We start from the raw sequence: 19,813 nt of genomic DNA on the forward strand, positions 1-19,813 counted from the left end.
GTGTGTTTCTCAGGAGAGTTGCTCTACTTGGCCCTCTAATGAACTTGTCAGAATATTGCTGAACGCAAACTTTATTTATTTATTTATTTGCTTGTTTGCTTTCCTTTTCTTCAGACACTCTTTTCCTTTTTTTCTGCATTTCTTTTTAACCTAAACTTTCTCATTTGATAAAAATGTATCAATAGGAGAATAAATATTTATTGGACATGCATAAATCCTTTCTGCCTTCTCAAATAACTCTCTCCTCCATCTGTTTCTCTCTTTCTTCATCTTTCTTCCTCTCTTGTTGTCTCACTCACTCACTGACAGACACATAATCTGTTTGATTGGCTCGTGTTTGAGGAAACTGTTCTGTCAATTAAAGGCTTCGTGGTTTCTTTGTGCCTATTAAAGCTGTTCAGGGTCAGTCGGAAGCGTTTCTGCCACACTGACTTCTCTCTTTTCTCCTCCCTTTCTTTATCCTTTCATCTTCCTCCTCTTGCTCCACTGCCTTCACATCCAAAAGGCCTTTATTTCATCTCTCTCTCTCTTTCTGTCTTTCTTCTGTCTACCATCAAACACATATCAGTTCCACAGGGAACGGCTTAGATTCAAATTAAACCAGTGCTCCGGGTCTCCAGCTGGGAATAGAAAAAAAAAAGATAAAATACTGACTTGGCTTTGTTAAGAAATAGAAGCTCGCTCCGGCATAAAATAACCTGCATCTTTTAAGTCGGAGCTATTTTTAGCAGCAGCTGGAGCTCCCAGAGGGAACAGAGATGGAAAGTAGGTGAGGCTGAAGGGGGAGAAGAACAAAATGATATACAGTCAGCTAGCTCAGCATTAGCTCTTATCTGAGGCTAATCTTAATTAACAGCTGCACGGAGTGAATCCACGTGACAGCGGACACGTCTACAGGTCTTGTTCCACTTATTGGAATAAGTGGTTTAATGGCGTTTGATGGAAGTGGCACTTATTATTTTAGTCGCTCGAGCAACTCAGTGAAAGCTGTTTCCTGAAAATACAGGAGGTTCTACATTTCCATGTTTTATGACCAAATGGTTTTATTGAAAGTTAGACTTTGTACGTTCAGAAAGATGAAATAAAACATCCTTCAAGATAGAAATAAAATGTTTAAGGTAGCAATCAAACACACCTAGTCAGAGGCGGAGATGAATAAAGGGGACATGCTGGACAAAAGCTCCACATTTTTTCCACATGTTCTCTATCACCATAGGTTTAAATTTTTGGTAGGAGCCACTTCATCCAGATTGTGGATCGGAGATGGCAGCCATATAAAGTCTATGAGAACCAATATATCTTCCAAGCCACTTAGAAGGTCAATCTTTGGGTCAACATCTACATTTTCTGGGTCAAAGAATCATTTAAAGCTGTTGAGAGTATCACTAGATGATTATTTGATCCAATAATATGGTGTTTGTCCACCATTTCTGGACATATTATGCTCTAATATGTATCAACAGACTATAATAAAGTAATTTTCAGCATTTTTAGACATTTTAAAATTTGACCATTTTTGGCAAAAAATCGACATGCTATAGTATGACTTTTTTTTGAGCGGGCCATTTTTGGACATCCGATAATATGGTGTTTTTTCACTATTTTTGGACAAACGATACTATAACATGTATCAGCAGACTATAATAAAGTCATTTTTAGCATTTTAAGCCATTTTAAAATTTGACCTTTTTTTGACAAAAATAGACATGCTATAGTATGACTTTTTTGTTTTTGTCCAATTTTTCGACATCCCATAATATGGTGTTTTTCTGTTTTTTCTGGACATATTATGCTCTAATATGTATTAACAAAGTATATTCGGGCCATTTTAAGCATTTTTAGGCATTTTAAAATTTGACAATTTTTGACAAAAATCAACATACATAGTATGACTTTATTTTTTGAGGGGGTCATTTTCGGACATCCCATAATATGGTGTTTTTTTACTATTTTTGGACAAACAATACTATTACATGTATCAACAGACTGTAATAAAGTAATTTTTAGCATTTTTAGCCATTTTCATTCAGACTTTTTTCTTGAGGGTGTCATTTTTCATCTCATAATTGTTTTGTCACTATTTTTGTAAAACTATATTACCACATGACATGTATTCTTGACAGATTAAGTTTGTATCTTCTCAAAACTTTATTAATCAATCTCTTTCAAATATATCACAATGAAAATGAAACCACATTAACAGAGGATTGTGTCTGTAAACTAAATGATTCTAACGTTATGGTTGACCGTGTATGCCCATTGTTAACTGGAATCAGCCTTCATAATGACCACAATGACAAAATATTAATTAAAAACGTAAGCTCCCTTTGGGTTGCTAAAACCCCTGAATTCCCATAATAAACAGAAAGGACATGACCTCAGTTTCCTTGATGTGAGCTACAGCCCCGATAAAGCTGCTTTTTAAAAGCTTTTTGGTATTGTAGAAAATGTAAACCATTAACCCTTTAACCCTTTATGTATCCATCTAGTAATTGTAAAACAAAAACAAAATTACAAACCACATTTTCTTACAATGGTTAAAAATATTATTATACCAGCATTTGTAATTTTGTTAAAAATGGAATTAGTTGTGATAGTCATGATTTCCACATATTCATTCTATATAATTACCATATTTACTTGGAAATAATCTCAGAAAGTGACCAAAACGACATTCTTAATTAATTATTTCAGCATATTTATGATGGAATAACATTAAATGTTTCATATTTACAGCAATGAATGATCAGAAGTTATGATTTCATAGCACATAGTTTATTATAATGAACTATGGATTATGAAATCAACCGTTTGGTTGAGATAGTTTTAAAAATATATATATTGTACAATCATTACAGGGTGGAATCATTTAACATTATTCTGTCCAGTAAGGCGTCTGACAGTAGGATATATCAATTTTTTTTACCTACCTTTCAAAATTTCACCAAAAACAGAACAAATGTCTGGAGTTTCTGATTTCCTGGTTGGAGGCGGGACCAAGAGGCATTTAACTATTTAAAGACACAGTAACATCTAGCAGATTTGTTTTAGAAAAACAAACCTCAGCCAAGTGGTAGAGAGGCTCAATCAGGTGGATTTCAGTTAAACTCTCCTTTCATTGAGATATGGTGACTCTACCATGTGGTTGAGCAGGCAGTTAAAGCGTTAAAAAACTTTAACTTGTTATATTTCAACAAGTAATTCTTCCTGAAGTGGTTTGAATGTATATCTCCACATGTGAGCTTGTGTTGTTGCAGCTCACCTCAGACATCTTGTGAGCTCTATAGTGAGACTTGGAGCACTGCAGCAGCTGGGCAGCCAGGTTACAGTCCTTCCTGTACAGGTCCTGGAAGAGACATAAAGATGATCACCATCACTCAAATAATCAATAAAACCTGTTGGTTTATGCAGCCTGCTGCTCTAATAGTCAGTCAGCTGAGGTAAATAAAGAGGACAAGCACCACATTTTTCCACATGCTCTCTATCACTATAGGTTTAAATTGTTGGTAGGAGCCACTTCATCAAGATTGTGGATCAGAGATGGCAGCCATATAAAATCTATGAGGACCAATATATCTTCCAAGCCACTCAGAAGGTCCATCTTGGTGTCAAAATCTACATTTTCTGGGTCAAAGAATCATTTAAAGCTGTTGAGAATATCACTAGATGATTGTTATAATGGGTCATATACAGTTAATGTATTCTGAACAATTGATAACATGCACTAAAGGTGCAAGGTCTTCATGCATGGAATTGCAAAGATCTTTGTGGTTGTAAATGTAATAAATGATAAAAGTGAAGCTAATAAGGTTTAGTTAAATGTATTGTGGAAAAATAGTATTAGATTCTTTGTTAGATTCTTTGATAATTTTGTGTATTTTTTGTAATAATTTTTTCGTCTTTTTTTGGTCATTTTGTATTTTTTTTTTAGTATTTTTTTGTCTTTTGGTAATTTTGTGTATTTTTTGGTAATTTTGTGTCTTTTTTTTAAATAATTTTGTATCTTTTTGGTCATTGTGTGTCTTTTTTTGGTAATTTTGTGTCTTTTTTTGGTCATTTTGTGTCTTTTCTAAGTAATTTTTTTTTTTCTGTAATTTTGTGTCTTTTTTTGGTCATTTTGATACTGCCTCCAGCAGGTAATTTGAGTTTGAGACCCCTGCTTCAGATTGATCCTTGTAATTGTGGAATAGTTTCTTTTAATTAGCTGCCTGGACTGAACGGCTGAGTTTTTGTAATAACGAGAGATTTGTAGTAGAGCACAGATTATACAGCAGTCATGATCAGCTGTTCTCTGTTGGAAAATTAGGATTAGTAGCCAACTGGATTAGGACATTAATCAAAGTAGCACATTCATCCACTGAAGCTGGTAAAGTTTAATTAGTTAGCTGGTGTTTTTCACCTTGTCCGTATTATTTCAGGAGGTGGACATTAGCAGGAGCTTAATAACACTAAACCACTAGACTTCTTCATTTGTTCTGTATCTACCCAGTTACAGTCTGGTCTCAGTTTATTATTCACTATCTGCTCGTTACAGCCCAGGAAGCTGCTGCTGCATTATTCATCTCTTCCTCTCTATAAAGGATGGTTTCTAGATTTTTACTATTGGCACAGCTGATGAATTGTTTTCTGTGTTTCTGAATACTTGAGTTTGTGGAGGCGGGTTAGCTGCACTGCAAAAACCAACTGAACAACAAAAAATAAGAAATAAATGACTAGAATTAAGCAAATATTTGCTGGAAACAAGTCAAATCAGCTGCCAGTGCAGTAAGTAAATGTTTCTTTGTAAGAATTCTTTAAATCAGTAAAAAATATCTAGAAACTGGAGAAAAAAAACGATGATAGCTTGAAATAATAACTCCAAATATACTTATTTTGAGCAAGTGTGATGTGAAAAGACCAACTTTAGCCAGAAATACGTTTTGGTGATAGAAAATGCTTTTTAAATATAATTCAAACTACATGCAACTAAAACTCTCAACTGGCAATATTTTAGGTAAAAACTACTTTTGTATTTTGTTTCTTTTTTTTTGGCTATTTTGTGTCTTTTTTAGGTCAATTTGTGGCTTTTTTAGGTCATTTTGTGTCTTTTTTTGGTCATTTTGTGTCTTTTTTTGGTAAATTTGTGTCTTTTTTCGGTCATTGTGTCTTTTTTTGGTCATTTTGTGGCTTTTTTTTGTCAATTTGTGTCTTTTTTTGGTCAATTTGTGTCTTTTTTAGGTCAATTTGTGGCTTTTTTTGGTCATTTTCTTGATACAGCAACAAAGATTTTTACCTGTATGTAGAATATTTTTCTTAAAATTCTTGAAATAAGGCAAAAGCCGTGAAATCTTTATATCAAACAAGTGAAACGGTCTAAAATAAAACCTGCTGACTAAGCAGAACTATCTTATCAGACAGAAAATAAGCAGATATCCCCTTGATCTGAGATATTTATCTGACTTAGAGTTCAGTTTTTTGCAGTGTGTTCCTCTGTGGCCTGGTTCTGATCCTCTAAAGGTCTAAAGGTCAGCTGTTGGAGCCTTCATCACATCCAACAATCCTCCTCATCACATCAAAGCCTTCTCTCTCACAGATCCAGTTAGCATCGCTGCCGTTTGAATCCCTTTATTTCTCTTCTCGTGGCCCCTGGGGGACGTGAGGACATGAGGACCCCCTGTAGTTAGTGTGGACAGACGAGCCGTGGAGACCCTGCTGATGTCTCAGTTAACAGGAATGTGTTTCTGCTGGGAACGCCACAACACACCGACTGATGCAGGGGAGGAAGCTGCTCTGGGATATATATATATATATCTATATATATATATATATATATATAGATATATATATATAGTATGACTTTTTTATGAGGGGGTCATTTTTGGACATCCTATAAAATGGTGTTTTTCCATCATTTCTGGCCATATAATGCTCTAATATGTATCAACAGACTATAATAAAGTGATTTTCAGCATTTTTAGACATTTTAAAATTTGACCATTTTTAACAAAAATCGACATGCTATACTATGACTTTTTTTTTGAGCGGGCCATTTTTGGACATCCCATAATATGGTGTTTTTTCACTATTTTTGGACAAACGATACTATAACATGTATCAACAGACTATAATAAAGTCATTTTTAGCATTTTAAGCCATTTTAAAATTTGACCATTTTTGATAAAAATAAATTTTTTTTGAGCGGGCCATTTTTGGACATCCCATAATATGGTGTTTTCTGTAATTTCTGGCCATATTAAGTTCTAAACAAAGTTCTAGACAAAAATCTACATGCTGTAGTACAGGGGACTCAAACTTTAATTACCTGGGGGCCGCTGGAGGCAGTATCACAATGACCAAAAAAAAGACACAAAATTACTAAAAAAAGACACAAAATTACAAACAAAAAAAAAGACACAAAATGACCAAAAATAGACACGAAATTACAAAAAAAAAGACATAAAATGACAAAAAAAGACACAAATTTACAAGATAAAGACACAAAATGACTGAAAAAACACTAAATTACTTAAATGAATTATTTCATGTTGGACTAAAGAACCGAAAAGACACAAAATGACTAAAAAAAGACACAAAAAAGTTTTTACCTAAAATATTGGCTCCAGTTGAGAGTTTTAGTTGCACGTAGTTTGAATTATATTCCAAAAGCATTTTCTATCACCAAAACGTGCTCGTTTCATTCAGTATTTTAATGTTACTACAGTCGGGCTTTTCAAGTCACAATTACTCAAAATAAGTATTTTTGTATTTATTTCCAGACATCATTGTTTTTCCAGTTTCTAGATATTTTTACCGATTTAAAGAATTCTTACAAAGAAACATTAACTTACTGCACTGGCAGATAATTTGACTTGTTTCCAGCATTATTTGCTTCATTCTAGTGATTTATTTCTTATTTTTTGCATGACTGAGGACAGGAACAGCTCCAGATCTCTGAGGCTCCTAAAGCTTCAGGCTGCAGCTTCATTTCTGGGTTCTCAGGGTGAATCTGTGTTCCTGTGTTTCCTCTTGTGTTGCAGCTCTGAGTTACTCACGTTGTCCTCTCGGAGCTTGTTGATGGTGATCTTTGCCTCCATGAGGTGGTTGTTGAGGAGGATGATTTCCCTGCTCAGGGCTCTCTTTTCTTCTTCGTGGTGCTGAGACTGCAGTGGACGGGAAAGAAAGGAGAGAAAACAGAAAACAAAGAGTGTTAGAGGTAGACCTGGCAGACAGGAAGGAGGCCACACTGATAAAAAGGTGTTTAAAAACCAGGTAAAGCAGTAAATCTGAGGGAAATGATCTTCCTCCTGAACCTGACAATTATTTGGTTCTTACATAAACTAAAAAACTAACAAACTTTTTGTCTTTTTATGTCTTTTTTTGTGATTTCAAGTCTTTTGTTTGTTTTTATTTGGTCTTTTTGTGTCTTTTATTGATAATTTTGTGTCTTTTCACATCTTCTTTTGGTCACAAAATGACCAAAAAAAGACAAAAAAATGAGTCCAGGGCCGGTCTGAAGTCCAGACTTCTTTGGATCATAAATAATAAAAATGTTAACTGGTTACTGTCACATAAGTGAAATCCTGAAGGTGATGAGGGAGCAGCTGCATGTTACCATGACAGGACAGAACAGACAGGTGTTTAGTATGTAGTTAGCTGTAGTTTGAGAAATATTATTGTACATTCATTTACATTTTACATAGCAGAATGCTGGTAGGGGGAGTCTGTCAGGGGATTGGGTGAACCAAATGTTAGAGTAATGAGGAGCTGTTTTGGCTAAGGCATTAATCAGTTTAATTCTGGTTTCTTTTGACATGTTGCATGGTATCCATGCTGAAGAGATGGAGTCAGAGACAAACGGACCTGTTTCTACATGATGACAGAGACATTTCAGACTATATGGCGAGTGTGGAGGGTTTTAAAAACATGGCAGGTGGACAATCCAGGAAAAAGGTAATGGAACATTTAGCAGCATCACAATGAAGGAACTTGGACTGAGCAGAGGACATGGAGGGACGCCTGAAGGAACGGAAGAACACCACACAAACGGTTCTGTTTTGTTTTGTTTACAGGATACTACCGTATATTAACTTTAAATATATTGTAACACAGTTACACAGTAATGTTCAGCAGTACACATTTTATACATCTAATATCCTCCATAGTTATGTGACTTGATTCGTCTATAATACTCAGTTAATTTGACTCGTGTTGTGTCTTAAATGTAACATTGTATTGGTTTGGTGATCCTGTTCAGTGATGTGGTGACATGTATCAGTGTTTGGCCGCCAGGCAGGTGGGAAAAATGCTACAAATGGCCCAATTATACTCTGTTGATGCATGTGGTAGTATAGTTTTCCAGAAATAGCAAACAAACACCATATTATGGGATGTCCAAAAATGACTCCCTTAAAAAAGTCTTACTATAGCATGTCGATTTTGTCAAAAATGGTCAAATTTTGAAATTCCTAAAAATGCTTAAAATGGGTCAATTATGGTCTGTTGATACATATTAGAGCATAATATGGTGAGAAATGACAGAAAAACACCATATTTTAGGACGTTAAAAAATGACCCCCTTTTAAAAAAAAGTCATACTATAGTATGTCGATTTTTGTTAAAAAAAGGTCAAATTTTAAAATGCATAAAAATGCTAGAAATCGCCCAATTATACTCTGATGATGCATGTGGTCGTATAGTTTGTCAAAAAATAGCGAATAAACACCATATTATGGGATGTCCAAAAATGACCCCCTTAAAAAAAAGTCACACTATAGTATGTCGATTTTTGTCAAAAATTGTCAAAATTTAAAATGCCTAAAAATGCTCAAAATGGGTCAATTATAGTCGGTTTATATATATTAGAGCATAATATGGCCAGAAATTAAATATCAACAGCAGTTCCACTTTCCTCATAAACATTATTAACACTTATATAAGCTTATAAACAGACAATAACGTTAATAAGCATCTTGTAAGGACTTACAAGGGCCTTATTACTTGTTAATTAATGGTTATTACAAGGACCTTAATATAAAGCTTTACCGAAGTATTTATCAATGTTTATAATCCACTTGGGTATCTCATAATAATTAATCAAGGTATTTGGTGAAGGTTTGCTCATAACCATTAGAAAGTGTCTGACTTTGTTGATGTGTTGTAAATTTTAAAATGTATATGTAGATACTAGTATATCAAACTCCTATTTGTCCACAAAGCAATATCTTGCAGGAAAGTCCCCACACCCAAAAGGAAAAACTCACTAGCCAAACCTGCCTGATGTTTCCTGTTTAATTTTTAAATCTCCTTAGAGGTCCCATGTTTATATAGAAACACACATCTTTCAAATTAACTTCTGTAGATGTTGCTAATGGATATCTCCATTAGAGGGGGGATTCTGTTGTGAATTTATTTGAAAATGTGTTAAAATATCAGACATATAGCGGTTTAAATATGTATCAAACATGTTTTGATTTTTGTGTTTTTTTGTCTTTTCATGTCTTTTTTGTGATTTCACGTCTTTTGTTTGTTTTTGTTTGGTCTTTTTGTGTTTCTTTTTTTGATAATTTTGTGTCTTTTCACATCTTCTTTTGGTCACAAAAAGACCAAAAATGTAGCTGCAAGCAACTTTAGATCTAGATTTAATAATCTTAATTTAATAAATCTTTTCAAGGTAAATTATCTGTCCATGCAGCAAGATAATTTCCCTCAGATTTACTGTTTGATCTGGTTTTAGACACTCATTCTTTTTTTTACCAGTGCAGGAAGTTAATGTTGTGAATTAATTTGAAGATGTATTAAAATATCTGACATATAGCAGTTTAAATATGCATCAAACATGTTTTGATAAACACACAGAAATCTGACCAACAGTCAGTCTCTTTACAGGAAACTCCTGTTTGATTCAGATATGAACAGCTGTGATTTAGGAAATCCCAAGTGTGCTCTTATAGCAAATGTTTTTCATAAATTACGTTGAACCTTAGTTACACAGAAACAATGACACATCAACCTGCAAAATAAAAAGAGACAGAGTGTTGTCTCTCTCAGAGTTGTTCTGACTTTTGGATTTGTCTATCATCTGTTTTTGATACTTGCTAAATAAATCCGGCATAAGGCTGCTATTCCAATCTACCTGGTCGTCAGTTGTCTTTCTTTAAATATTTTCTCCAGCAGTAAAAGGTGAGAGGAAAGAGGTGATGGTTTGTGTGATAACGAGAGAACGACGAGGCAGCCAGAGCTGGAGAAGCAACAGAATAAAAATCAGACGATAGAAGAAGAAGAATGAGAGTTGGAGAGCCGTAAGTCACTATCAGAGGCAGCAGCTCTTAATTAAAAGAAGATTACACTTGCCAGTGTTCATATCATATCAATTACTCTGGGAGAAACAGAAACAGAGGGAGGAGAAACAAGAGGAAGATGGAGAGAGAGAGGAGGACAAATGAAGCAGCGTTCCATTTTCAGTGATTACTGTCAAAGAAATGCAGAATGACATTTATTCTAATGATTCTGGATGTAGCAGCTAGCATCATCAGGCTAACAACTCTACTTTTACACATGGAACTGACTGAATCAACCGTTATGTTGCCTGTCTTGCTCTTCTGAGGATTAACCATTTCCATGTTGAACACACTGAGCTTTCCTCCAGCAAACAAAGACATTTTATAATCCATTTTTACATTTTCTTTGCAGACTTCTATAAACATAATCCAGGGTTTATCGGAGTAACCAAATATCATGTTTTTGTCTGGTGATAGGGTTCCATTAAGCATTAACAATGATAGAAATCGCCCAATTATACTCTGTTGATGCATGTGGAAGTATCGTCTGTCCAAAAATAGTGAAAAAACACCATATTATGGGATGTCCAAAAATGACCCCCTTTAAAAAAAAGTCATACTATAGCATGTAAATTTTTGTAAAAAAAAATTGTCGAAATTTAAAATGCCTAAAATTTGATACATGTGGTAGTATAGTTTTCCAAAAATAGTGAACAAACACCATATTATGGGAAGTCCGAAAATGACCCGCTCAAAAAAGTCTTACTATAGCATGTCGATTTTAGTCAAAAATGGTCAAATTTTGAAATTCCTAAAAATGCTCCATATGGCCCATATATACTCTGTTGATGCATGTGGTAGTATAGTCTGTCCAAAAATAGTGAAAAAACAAAAAAATGACCCCCTTTAAAAAAAAGTCATACGATAGCATGTCGATTTGTGTCAAAAATTGTCAAAAATGAGAAATGCCTAAAAATGCTAAAAATGGGTCAATTATGGTCTGTTGATACATATTAGAGCATAATATGGCCAGAAATTAAATATAAACCCCATGTTTTAGGAAGTTAAAAAATGACCCCCTTTAAAAAAAAGTGTCGATTTTAGTCAAAAAAGGTCAATTTTTAAAATGCGTAAAAATGCTACAAATGGCCCAATTATACTCTGTTGATACATGTGGTAGTATAGTTTGTCCAAAAATAGCAAAGAACCCAACATATTATGGGATGTCCAAAAATGACCCGCTCAAAAAAGTCTTACTATAACATGTCGATTTGTGTCAGAATTTTAACATTTTAAAATGCCTAAAAATGCTAGAAATCGCCCAATTATACTCTGTTGATGCATGTGGTAGTATAGTTTGTCAAAAAATAGCGAACAAACACCATATTATGGGATGTCCAAAAAAGACCCCCTTTTTAAAAAAAGTCATACTATAGTATGTCGATTTTTGTCAAAAATTGTCAAAAATTAAAATGCCTAAAAATGCTAAAAATGGGTCAATTATAGTCTGTTGATACATGTTAGAGCATAATATGGTGAGAAATTAAATAAAAACACCATATTTTAGGACGTTAAAAAATGACCCCCTTAAAAAAAAGTAATACTATAGTATGTCGTTTTTTGTTCAAAAAAGGTCAAATTTTAAAATGCATAAAAATGCTACAACTGGCCCATATATACTCTGTTGATGCATGTGGTAGTGTAGTTTTCCAAAAATAGCGATTAAACACCATATTATGGGATGTCCAAAAATGACCCACTCAAAAAAAAAGTCGATATTGTCAAAAATGGTGAGATTTTGAAATTCCTAAAAATGCTTAAAAAAGGTTGATTATGGTCTGTTTATACATATTGGAGCATAATACGGCCAGAAATTAAATATTAACACCATATTTTAGGAAGTTCAACAAGTATGACTTTTTAAAAAAAAAGTCATACTATAACATGTCGATTTGTAAAATCTACAGACATTTTTTACAGTGTGTAATTGTGGAAGCTGCTCTCCTCTAATCTCTCGTGTTGGTGATTGTTCTGAAATAGAGGCGAGCAGAGGTAATCTAATAGGTGGCAATTAATGTCAGTTTAATCAATAACCAGCATTGATATTCAAATACAGTTCTGTTAGAATCTCATCAATCAGCTTCCTGCTCTCTCTCTCTCTCTCTCTCTCTCTCTCTCTCTCTCTCTCTCTCTCTCTCTCTCTCTCTCTCTCTCTCCACCTCATTAATCTTTCTATCCATATTTCCTCCTGCTGACTGTGCATTAGGCCTCTTTAAAGCTCACATCTGTAATTGCTGCTTGTTCTGTCTTTGTCAAAATCACGTTTTATTGGATCAAAGACGGTTTCTGACTCTCAGGTTGTAATCTTACTAAAGCTGATTCAGTCTTCCTGTCCTCCAGTTTCCTGGGCTACCATTCATTCATCAGAGTGTTTCTGTGTTTGTGAGGAGAGGAGGAGCAGAGGAGGAGCAGAGGAGGAGCAGCGTGGAGTGTAAAGCTCTTAACATCTACTGGACACGTTTATTACTGTGGTGTGTTGAGAGGAGAAACCTATTAAAGTTACATCGTGGCTACAGATCGCTGTCCAGCTGTTATACAGACCACAGAAGAAGAGATGAAGGAGGAGAGAGCAGAGACATTATGGCCAAAATGATAATCACCATTATTTTGATCAATATTATAATCACAATTATTCATCATGTTAGGGAAAACATCTGTATTTTTATTGCACTACTTTTAAACAATAGGAACAGTTTTTAGTGTCCTGTGCTTGTTGTAAATCAGGGGTCTCAAACTCAAATTACCTGCTGGAGGCAGTATCAAAGTGACCGAAAAAAGACACAAAATTACTAAAAAAAGATACAAAATGACAGAAAAAAATAAATTAATTAAACAAGACACAAAATGACTTTAAAAAAGACACAAAATGACTTAAAAAAAGACACAAAATTACTTGAAAAAAAAGACACAAAATGACCCAAAAAATACACAAAATTAATAAAAAAGACAAAATTATTAGAAAAAGACACAAAATTACCCAAAAAAGATACACAATTACTAAAAAAAGAGACACAAAATGACCAAAAAGAGACACAAAATTATTTAAAAAAAGAAACAAAATCACTTAAAAATGACACAAAATTACTAAAAAAAGACACAAAATTACTTTTAAAAAAGGCACAAAATTACTAAAAAAATTACTAAAAAAAGACACAACATGACCAAAAAAATACAATAAATTACTAAAGAAAAAGACACAAAATGACCAAAAAAAAGGACAAAAAAACCCCCAAGTGAGACAGTCTAAAATAAAAACTGCTGACTAAGAAGAACTATCTGATCAGACAGAAGATAAGCAGATATCCTCTTGATCTGACATATTTAATCTGACTTAGAGTTCAGTTTTTGCAGTGTAAAAAAGAGAAGAAAGGTGTGTGTGTGTGTGTGTGATGACCGTGACATTAGATAATGTGACTCAGCTAACAACGAGACGATTCTCCTCTATAATGCAGATATTTAATAGAATCAAAATGACCAAAAAAAGCACTAAATTACTTTTAAAAAAAGATGCAAAATTACTAAAAAAAAGAGACACAAACTTATTTTAAAAAAGATACAAAATCACAAAGAAGACACAATATTACTAAAAAGGACACACATTTATCAAAAAGAGACACAAAATTACAAAAAAAAGACAAAAAAAACAAGTGAAACAGTCTAAAATAAAAACTGCTGACTAAGAAGAACTATCTGATCAGACAGAAAATAAGCAGATTTCCCCTTGATCTGAGATATTTACTCTGACTTTTTTCAGTGTACAAGAGAAGAAAGGTGTGACTCAGCTAACAACGAGATGGTTTTCCTCCATAATGCAGATATTTAATAGAATGAAACAACAAACTAAAACTTATGGAGCTTGTTCCAGTTACTGATGGAGGAGATTTGTTGAATTGAGTATAAAAAGTGAAGAATCTGTCGGTTTTTCTTGGACTCCCCAGTTTGTTTGAGGTTTTCTGTTGGAGAGATTCTCTGGACAGCAAATGAAGCTGAACTCCCTCGAGAGGCAATTACTGCAGACTGGTCCAGAAAACTCCTCTCCACTTAAACACACGCTCAGTTTTATGGAAGAAAAAAAAGAAAAGAAACAAATTACATTTTCTAACCTCATTAAGGAGGATTTTCAAATGGAGACACCAAAGATAACCACCGTAGTGAACAAAGCTGCTTCTAAATAATGTGAGGAAAAGTTTCAGAGAGCAGGAAAAAGTCGGTCACAACCTCAAAACCTGTAGAACTAAAGTCATTAATGTCCACGTCAACTTCATACTTTACCTTGAGTCTGCAGTAAAACCTCACACTGCAACAAACATGAAGCTCACCAAGTATTTTCTACATTTTTATTTTAGACTGTTTCACTTGTTTGATATAAAGATTCCACGTCTTTTGCCTTATTTCAAGAATTTTAAGAAAAATATTCTACATACAGATAAAAATCTTTGTAGCTGTATGAAGAAAATTACCAAAAAAAGACACAAATTGACCCAAAAAAGCCACAAAATGACCAAAAAAAGGACACAAATACTCATTTGTGTCCTTTTTTTGGTCATTTTGTGTCTTTTTTTGGTTAAAGTTTTTAGTTTTTAGTGTGACTTTGCTGGTTTCTATAAATATAATGCCTATCATATCATTATGTCAAGATAATGGCTCTAGCATTTACTGATTATTAATTCAACAATATTTTTACACATATTGAGAAAATAGGTCACGTGTATTTCATTAGAATCAAGAAAAAGTCACTTGTTATCAGTCAGAATACACTAATTAACTAATATTGACTAATATAAAACTAAGGTATTTGTGGCTTCATTGAGATTAGATATTTTTTACTGGTTTTGGAAATTTTCTTGTTCCATTGGCAGATCATTTTGATAATTTAAAGCAAAATACACCTAATTTTTGTACTTTTCCCCTTGTTTTTAGGAGCTGACTTTTTGCAGTGTTTTCTTTACTACGTCCGTGTACTCTGATGTGTAATTCACTCTCCATTGAAGAGATATGATGAACGTCTGCAGAGTTAATGTCAGTAATTATTGTTCAGAGAAACAACAGTCTGTCACTCAGCAGCAGACGATGACTCATCAACAGCTCTCACTGTAAACACATGAAGAAGACTTTATTTCCTGTTTATTATAGTAATATAAGTTATTTTATTTACAGTACTGTTTTTATACTGTAAAATAAAAACAAACACTGTGATTTTAGTTTTATTTACAGTTCTGGTTTCCTTACTGTAAAATAAACAATGAAACACAGATTTTTTAGTTGTGTTTACAGTCCTGATTTGTTTACTGTAAGAATAAAAAACAGTTAAACATTGTGATTTTTAATGGTACTGTATATGGCAATATGGCACAGTAAACAACGCTGTTAATTTGATAATAATTTCATATTTATTTTTTCATAGAAATAACTAGTTACTGCAGGTAATGACTCTATACACAAAAGAAAATAATATTAATACATTTACTGTTTTACAATTGATTTCCATTCTGTGTTTTGTATGAAAAACTTTAAGTTAATTATTTAAACAGCATTTGTATCGGACTGATTACATACAAAAAAAACACAAAAAACATATAAAAAACACACATAAAAACACAAGAAATACAAAAAACACACATAAAAACACAAAAACATACAAAAACACAAAAAAACGCACATAAAAAATTATGAAAAACATACATAAAAACACACAAAAGTACAAAAAACACACATAAAAACACAAAAAATACAATAAACACAGATGAAAACACATACAAAAATACAAAAAACACACAAAAAACACACATAAAAACACAAAAAATAAAAAAATGATAAATGATATGATAAAAATGTAAAAATACAGTCGTCAAGTTTACTTTTCATTCTGTCTACTGTGTTTTTTCTACAGTAATATTTTAACTATTGTGATTTTTATAGTAAATTATTCAGAACTATACTGTAAAAACCAAACAGAGTGATGAACTGTGAATAAAACAGTAAATAACTGGAGATTTAACAGATTATTTACAGTGAATCAAACATTTATTATCTCAAACTTTCACGTCCAGTTCACATTTTCTCCTTTATTCTATTCATCAGCATAATATCTTCCATGTTCCTGGTTTATATTTAGAGCAGTCTGATTAACTATGCAGCTAAAACGCATCGATCCTGAATCAGATATTATTGATCATCTTAATGTTTTTCATTGCGGCTTGGCCACTAAATAGTGGATCAGAGACTCCAGAGATTAGACCGAGCCTTTGTGTTTCATAAATAAACACATAAATAACTGTGATTGGTCATAAATAAACTGCCGACGGAGAAGAAAGGAAGCATGGAGCCACTCGGGAAGGTTTCAGTAGAGCTGCAATCATTTTTCATTATTGATTATTCTATTGGTCAACTGTCAGTTCACATGGTATTTATTTATTCTATAAAATATGCAAATCGTCACAAATGTCCATCAAATATCCTGTATCCTCGCTCCTGGAACGATTTACAACCCAGGATATAAATATCTCCTGGGACATTTATAACCAGATTTAAATCTCAATGTTTTAAAATTAGCTGATGGATAAACAATATCTTCATCTGCTGGAAACAAGTCAAATTATCTGCCAGTGCAGTAAGTCATTTTTTCTTTGTAAGAATTCTTTAAATAAGTAAAAATATCTAGAAACTGGAAAAAACAATGATATTTATTTTGAGCAATTGTGGCTTTAAAATCCCGACTGTAGTAACATTAAAATAAGCCAGAAATACTTGAAACTAGCACGTTTTGGTGATATAAAATACTTTTTAAATATAATTTAAACTCCATGCAACTAAAACTCTCAACTGGAGCCAATATTTGAGGTAAAAACTCACCATATTCAACAGTTGAAGAGATTGAAAAGCATGAAAAAGCTCACAATGTCAATCCTAAAAACAAGTCTTTACACAATAAGATCATTAAAGAAGCACATAATAATAATAATACTAATATCAAAACAAGATAATTAAGGTACTATTGATAGAAGATACTTGGTAATCTTCATGTTTTTTGCAGTGTAAATCAGAAACAGTGACTTTCAGCACCATGGACAGCTCCTGAACTACGACAGTTCTACATCCTGGAACAGAATTGTGCAAGAAAATTGCTAAAATACTACACATACATTACCCATGAAATAAAATGATACAAGTATTAGAAGTATTAGGAATCGGGCTGGTAACTGGAGAGTCGCTGGTTCGAATCCCAGTAGTGACAGGTGAAGGACCGAAGTGCCCTGAAGCAAGGCACCGAACCCTCCACTCAGCTCTATGGAGTCTTATAGGGCTGTTTGGTCCTTTTTAAAATCCTTTTCGTGTCTTTTTTGTGTCTTTTTCCTGTCTTTTTTGGTCATTTTTTGTTTGTTTTTTGTCATTTTGTGTCTTTTGTGTCTTTTGTGTTTGTTTTTTTGGTCATTCTGTCTTCTCATTTTGTGTCCTTTTTTGGTCATTGTGTGTCTTTTCTTTAAGTCATTTTGTGTATTTTTGTGTCTTTTTTGTCATTTTGTGTATTTTTTGGTCATTTTGTGTCTTTTTTTAGTCATTTTGTGTCTTTTTTGTAATTTTTTGGTCATTTTGTCTTTTTGTGTCTTTTTTGGTCATTTTGTGTCTTTTTGTGTCTTTTTTTAGTCATTTTGTGTCTTTTTTTGTAATTTTTTGGTCATTTTGTCTTTTTGTGTCTTTTTTAGCCATTTTGTGTATTTTTGTGTATTTTTTGTCATTTTATGTCATTTTGTGTCTTTTTTTAGTCATTTTGTGTCTTTTTTGTCATTTTTTGTCATTTTGTCTTTTTGTGTCTTTTTTGGTCATTTTGTGTCTTTTTGTGTCTTTTTTTAGTCATTTTGTGTCTTTTTTGTCATTTTTTTGTCATTTTGTCTTTTTGTGTCTTTTTCGGTCATTTTGTCTTTTTGTGTCTTTTTTAGTCATTTTGTGTCTTTTTTTAGTCATTTTATGTCTTTTTTAGTCCTTTAGTCCAACTTAAAATGTGATTTTGAATCTTTTTTTTAACTTTCAAAACACTATCATGCTCAATAAAGAATGTTAAATGTGTCAAATGTGACCAAAGGTGTCAAATCTACCATATAAGAGGGTTCCATCCAGTTCTATCATTTGATACTAAATCTATTTGAGGGTTAAATGCAGAAATTGAATTTCCCCATTGTGGGATTAATAAAGTAATTAATCTAATCTTAGTAATATTTGAGGTTTCAACACTTCATTGTGTATTGTTTATTTCACTCTGAATCTTTATTCTAATGCAGTCTGTTTGGTATATTTGGATATTTGGAGCAAACAGACAAAAAGACTACCTGACTAACAATTGTATGCAAATCTGTCCTTTCTGCTGCAGCAGCAGCCTCAGAAAGGCTCAAACATTAATCTGAACTCTGACTAAAGAGTCTCACAGCGCCCAGCTGGAACCAGTCAGCGTTATATAGCGTTACATCAGCGTTATATCTCAGGAATGGACGTTTTTTTTGCATAACGTCACCACAAACCACCTCACAGCCTCTAAACTGACTTTAAGTTTAAAACAAATCTGCTATAGACTCCACAAAAACTGAAAATGATAATATGCTGAGCTGTTGAGTTGGATTCCACTTTTCACTAACATAAAATATATTCCTTTTTTGAAAATTGTACAGTTCAGTAAGTGCCTTTTCTATAGTTCAGAAGTGATATTTTAGCGTAAAACACAATAATAACATACACAAACTAGTCTGTTAGTTAATATTCTTCCTTAAATCTGATCTTATCTCTTGCCGTCCGTTTCCATTTACAGCTTCTCTTCCTTTAGTTGGTCATTAAATATCAAACAAACTGAATTTAATGGGATCTTTTTACACTGTAAAAAAAAAAAAAAACTGTTGTTTTTATGGTAAAAACCAGCAGAACTTTACCATAATAAATACGGTGCAACTTTTTATAATATTACGGTAAAATGATATTAACACTGTTGATTTCACGTTTAAGATTGACATTTTATTCCATATTTTACTGTAAAATATAAAAAGTTTTCCCTGTTCTGCCATATAATTGACCAGAAAATACTTTATAAATGCTGCATAAATTAAAGATTTTACCATTAAATATTACAGTATATTTCTGTTAGAGATATGGTGTTTAGTACATTTAACAGTGAGAAAAAGTATTTTTACAAAACATAAATGCAAAAATTACACTGATGGCTTGTATATATATATTAAATTAAATACATATTCCAGTGTATTTTACAGTGGAGTAATGTATTTTTCAAAAAACAAAACTGTAAAAAAATCCTGTTTTGTCTGATTTATACATTTACAGTGTTTCATTGTTACTGAAACTGAATTAACTCATTTATCATTTTACGTCTTTTACTGTCATGTTTAGCAGTTTTTCACCCTAAAATCTAAAAAAAGACATTTTTTACAGTGTAGCTGAAAAATTCAGTTTTTTTCCTCAAAAATTGTGCAGAACTTTGTCAGCTGACAAGGAGAACT

General features: G+C 32.9%; 1 protein-coding gene across 2 annotated transcripts in view; it reads right to left on the reverse strand.

Moving 5' to 3' along the window:
- Positions 1-19,813, reverse strand: part of LOC131987733 (brain-enriched guanylate kinase-associated protein) — a 66,687-nt gene that overhangs the window by 3,030 nt on the left and 43,844 nt on the right. For both annotated transcript variants that reach the window (XM_059352597.1, XM_059352598.1), the window contains 2 exons: positions 7,032-7,139; positions 3,263-3,346 (listed from right to left, as the gene is read on the reverse strand). In XM_059352597.1, coding sequence (XP_059208580.1) covers positions 3,263-3,346; positions 7,032-7,139 — 192 coding nt within the window. The remainder of the gene's footprint in view (positions 1-3,262; positions 3,347-7,031; positions 7,140-19,813) is intronic.

The sequence above is a fragment of the Centropristis striata genome, chromosome 16, assembly GCF_030273125.1.
Source record: "Centropristis striata isolate RG_2023a ecotype Rhode Island chromosome 16, C.striata_1.0, whole genome shotgun sequence".
NCBI classification, from domain to species: domain Eukaryota; kingdom Metazoa; phylum Chordata; class Actinopteri; order Perciformes; family Serranidae; genus Centropristis; species Centropristis striata.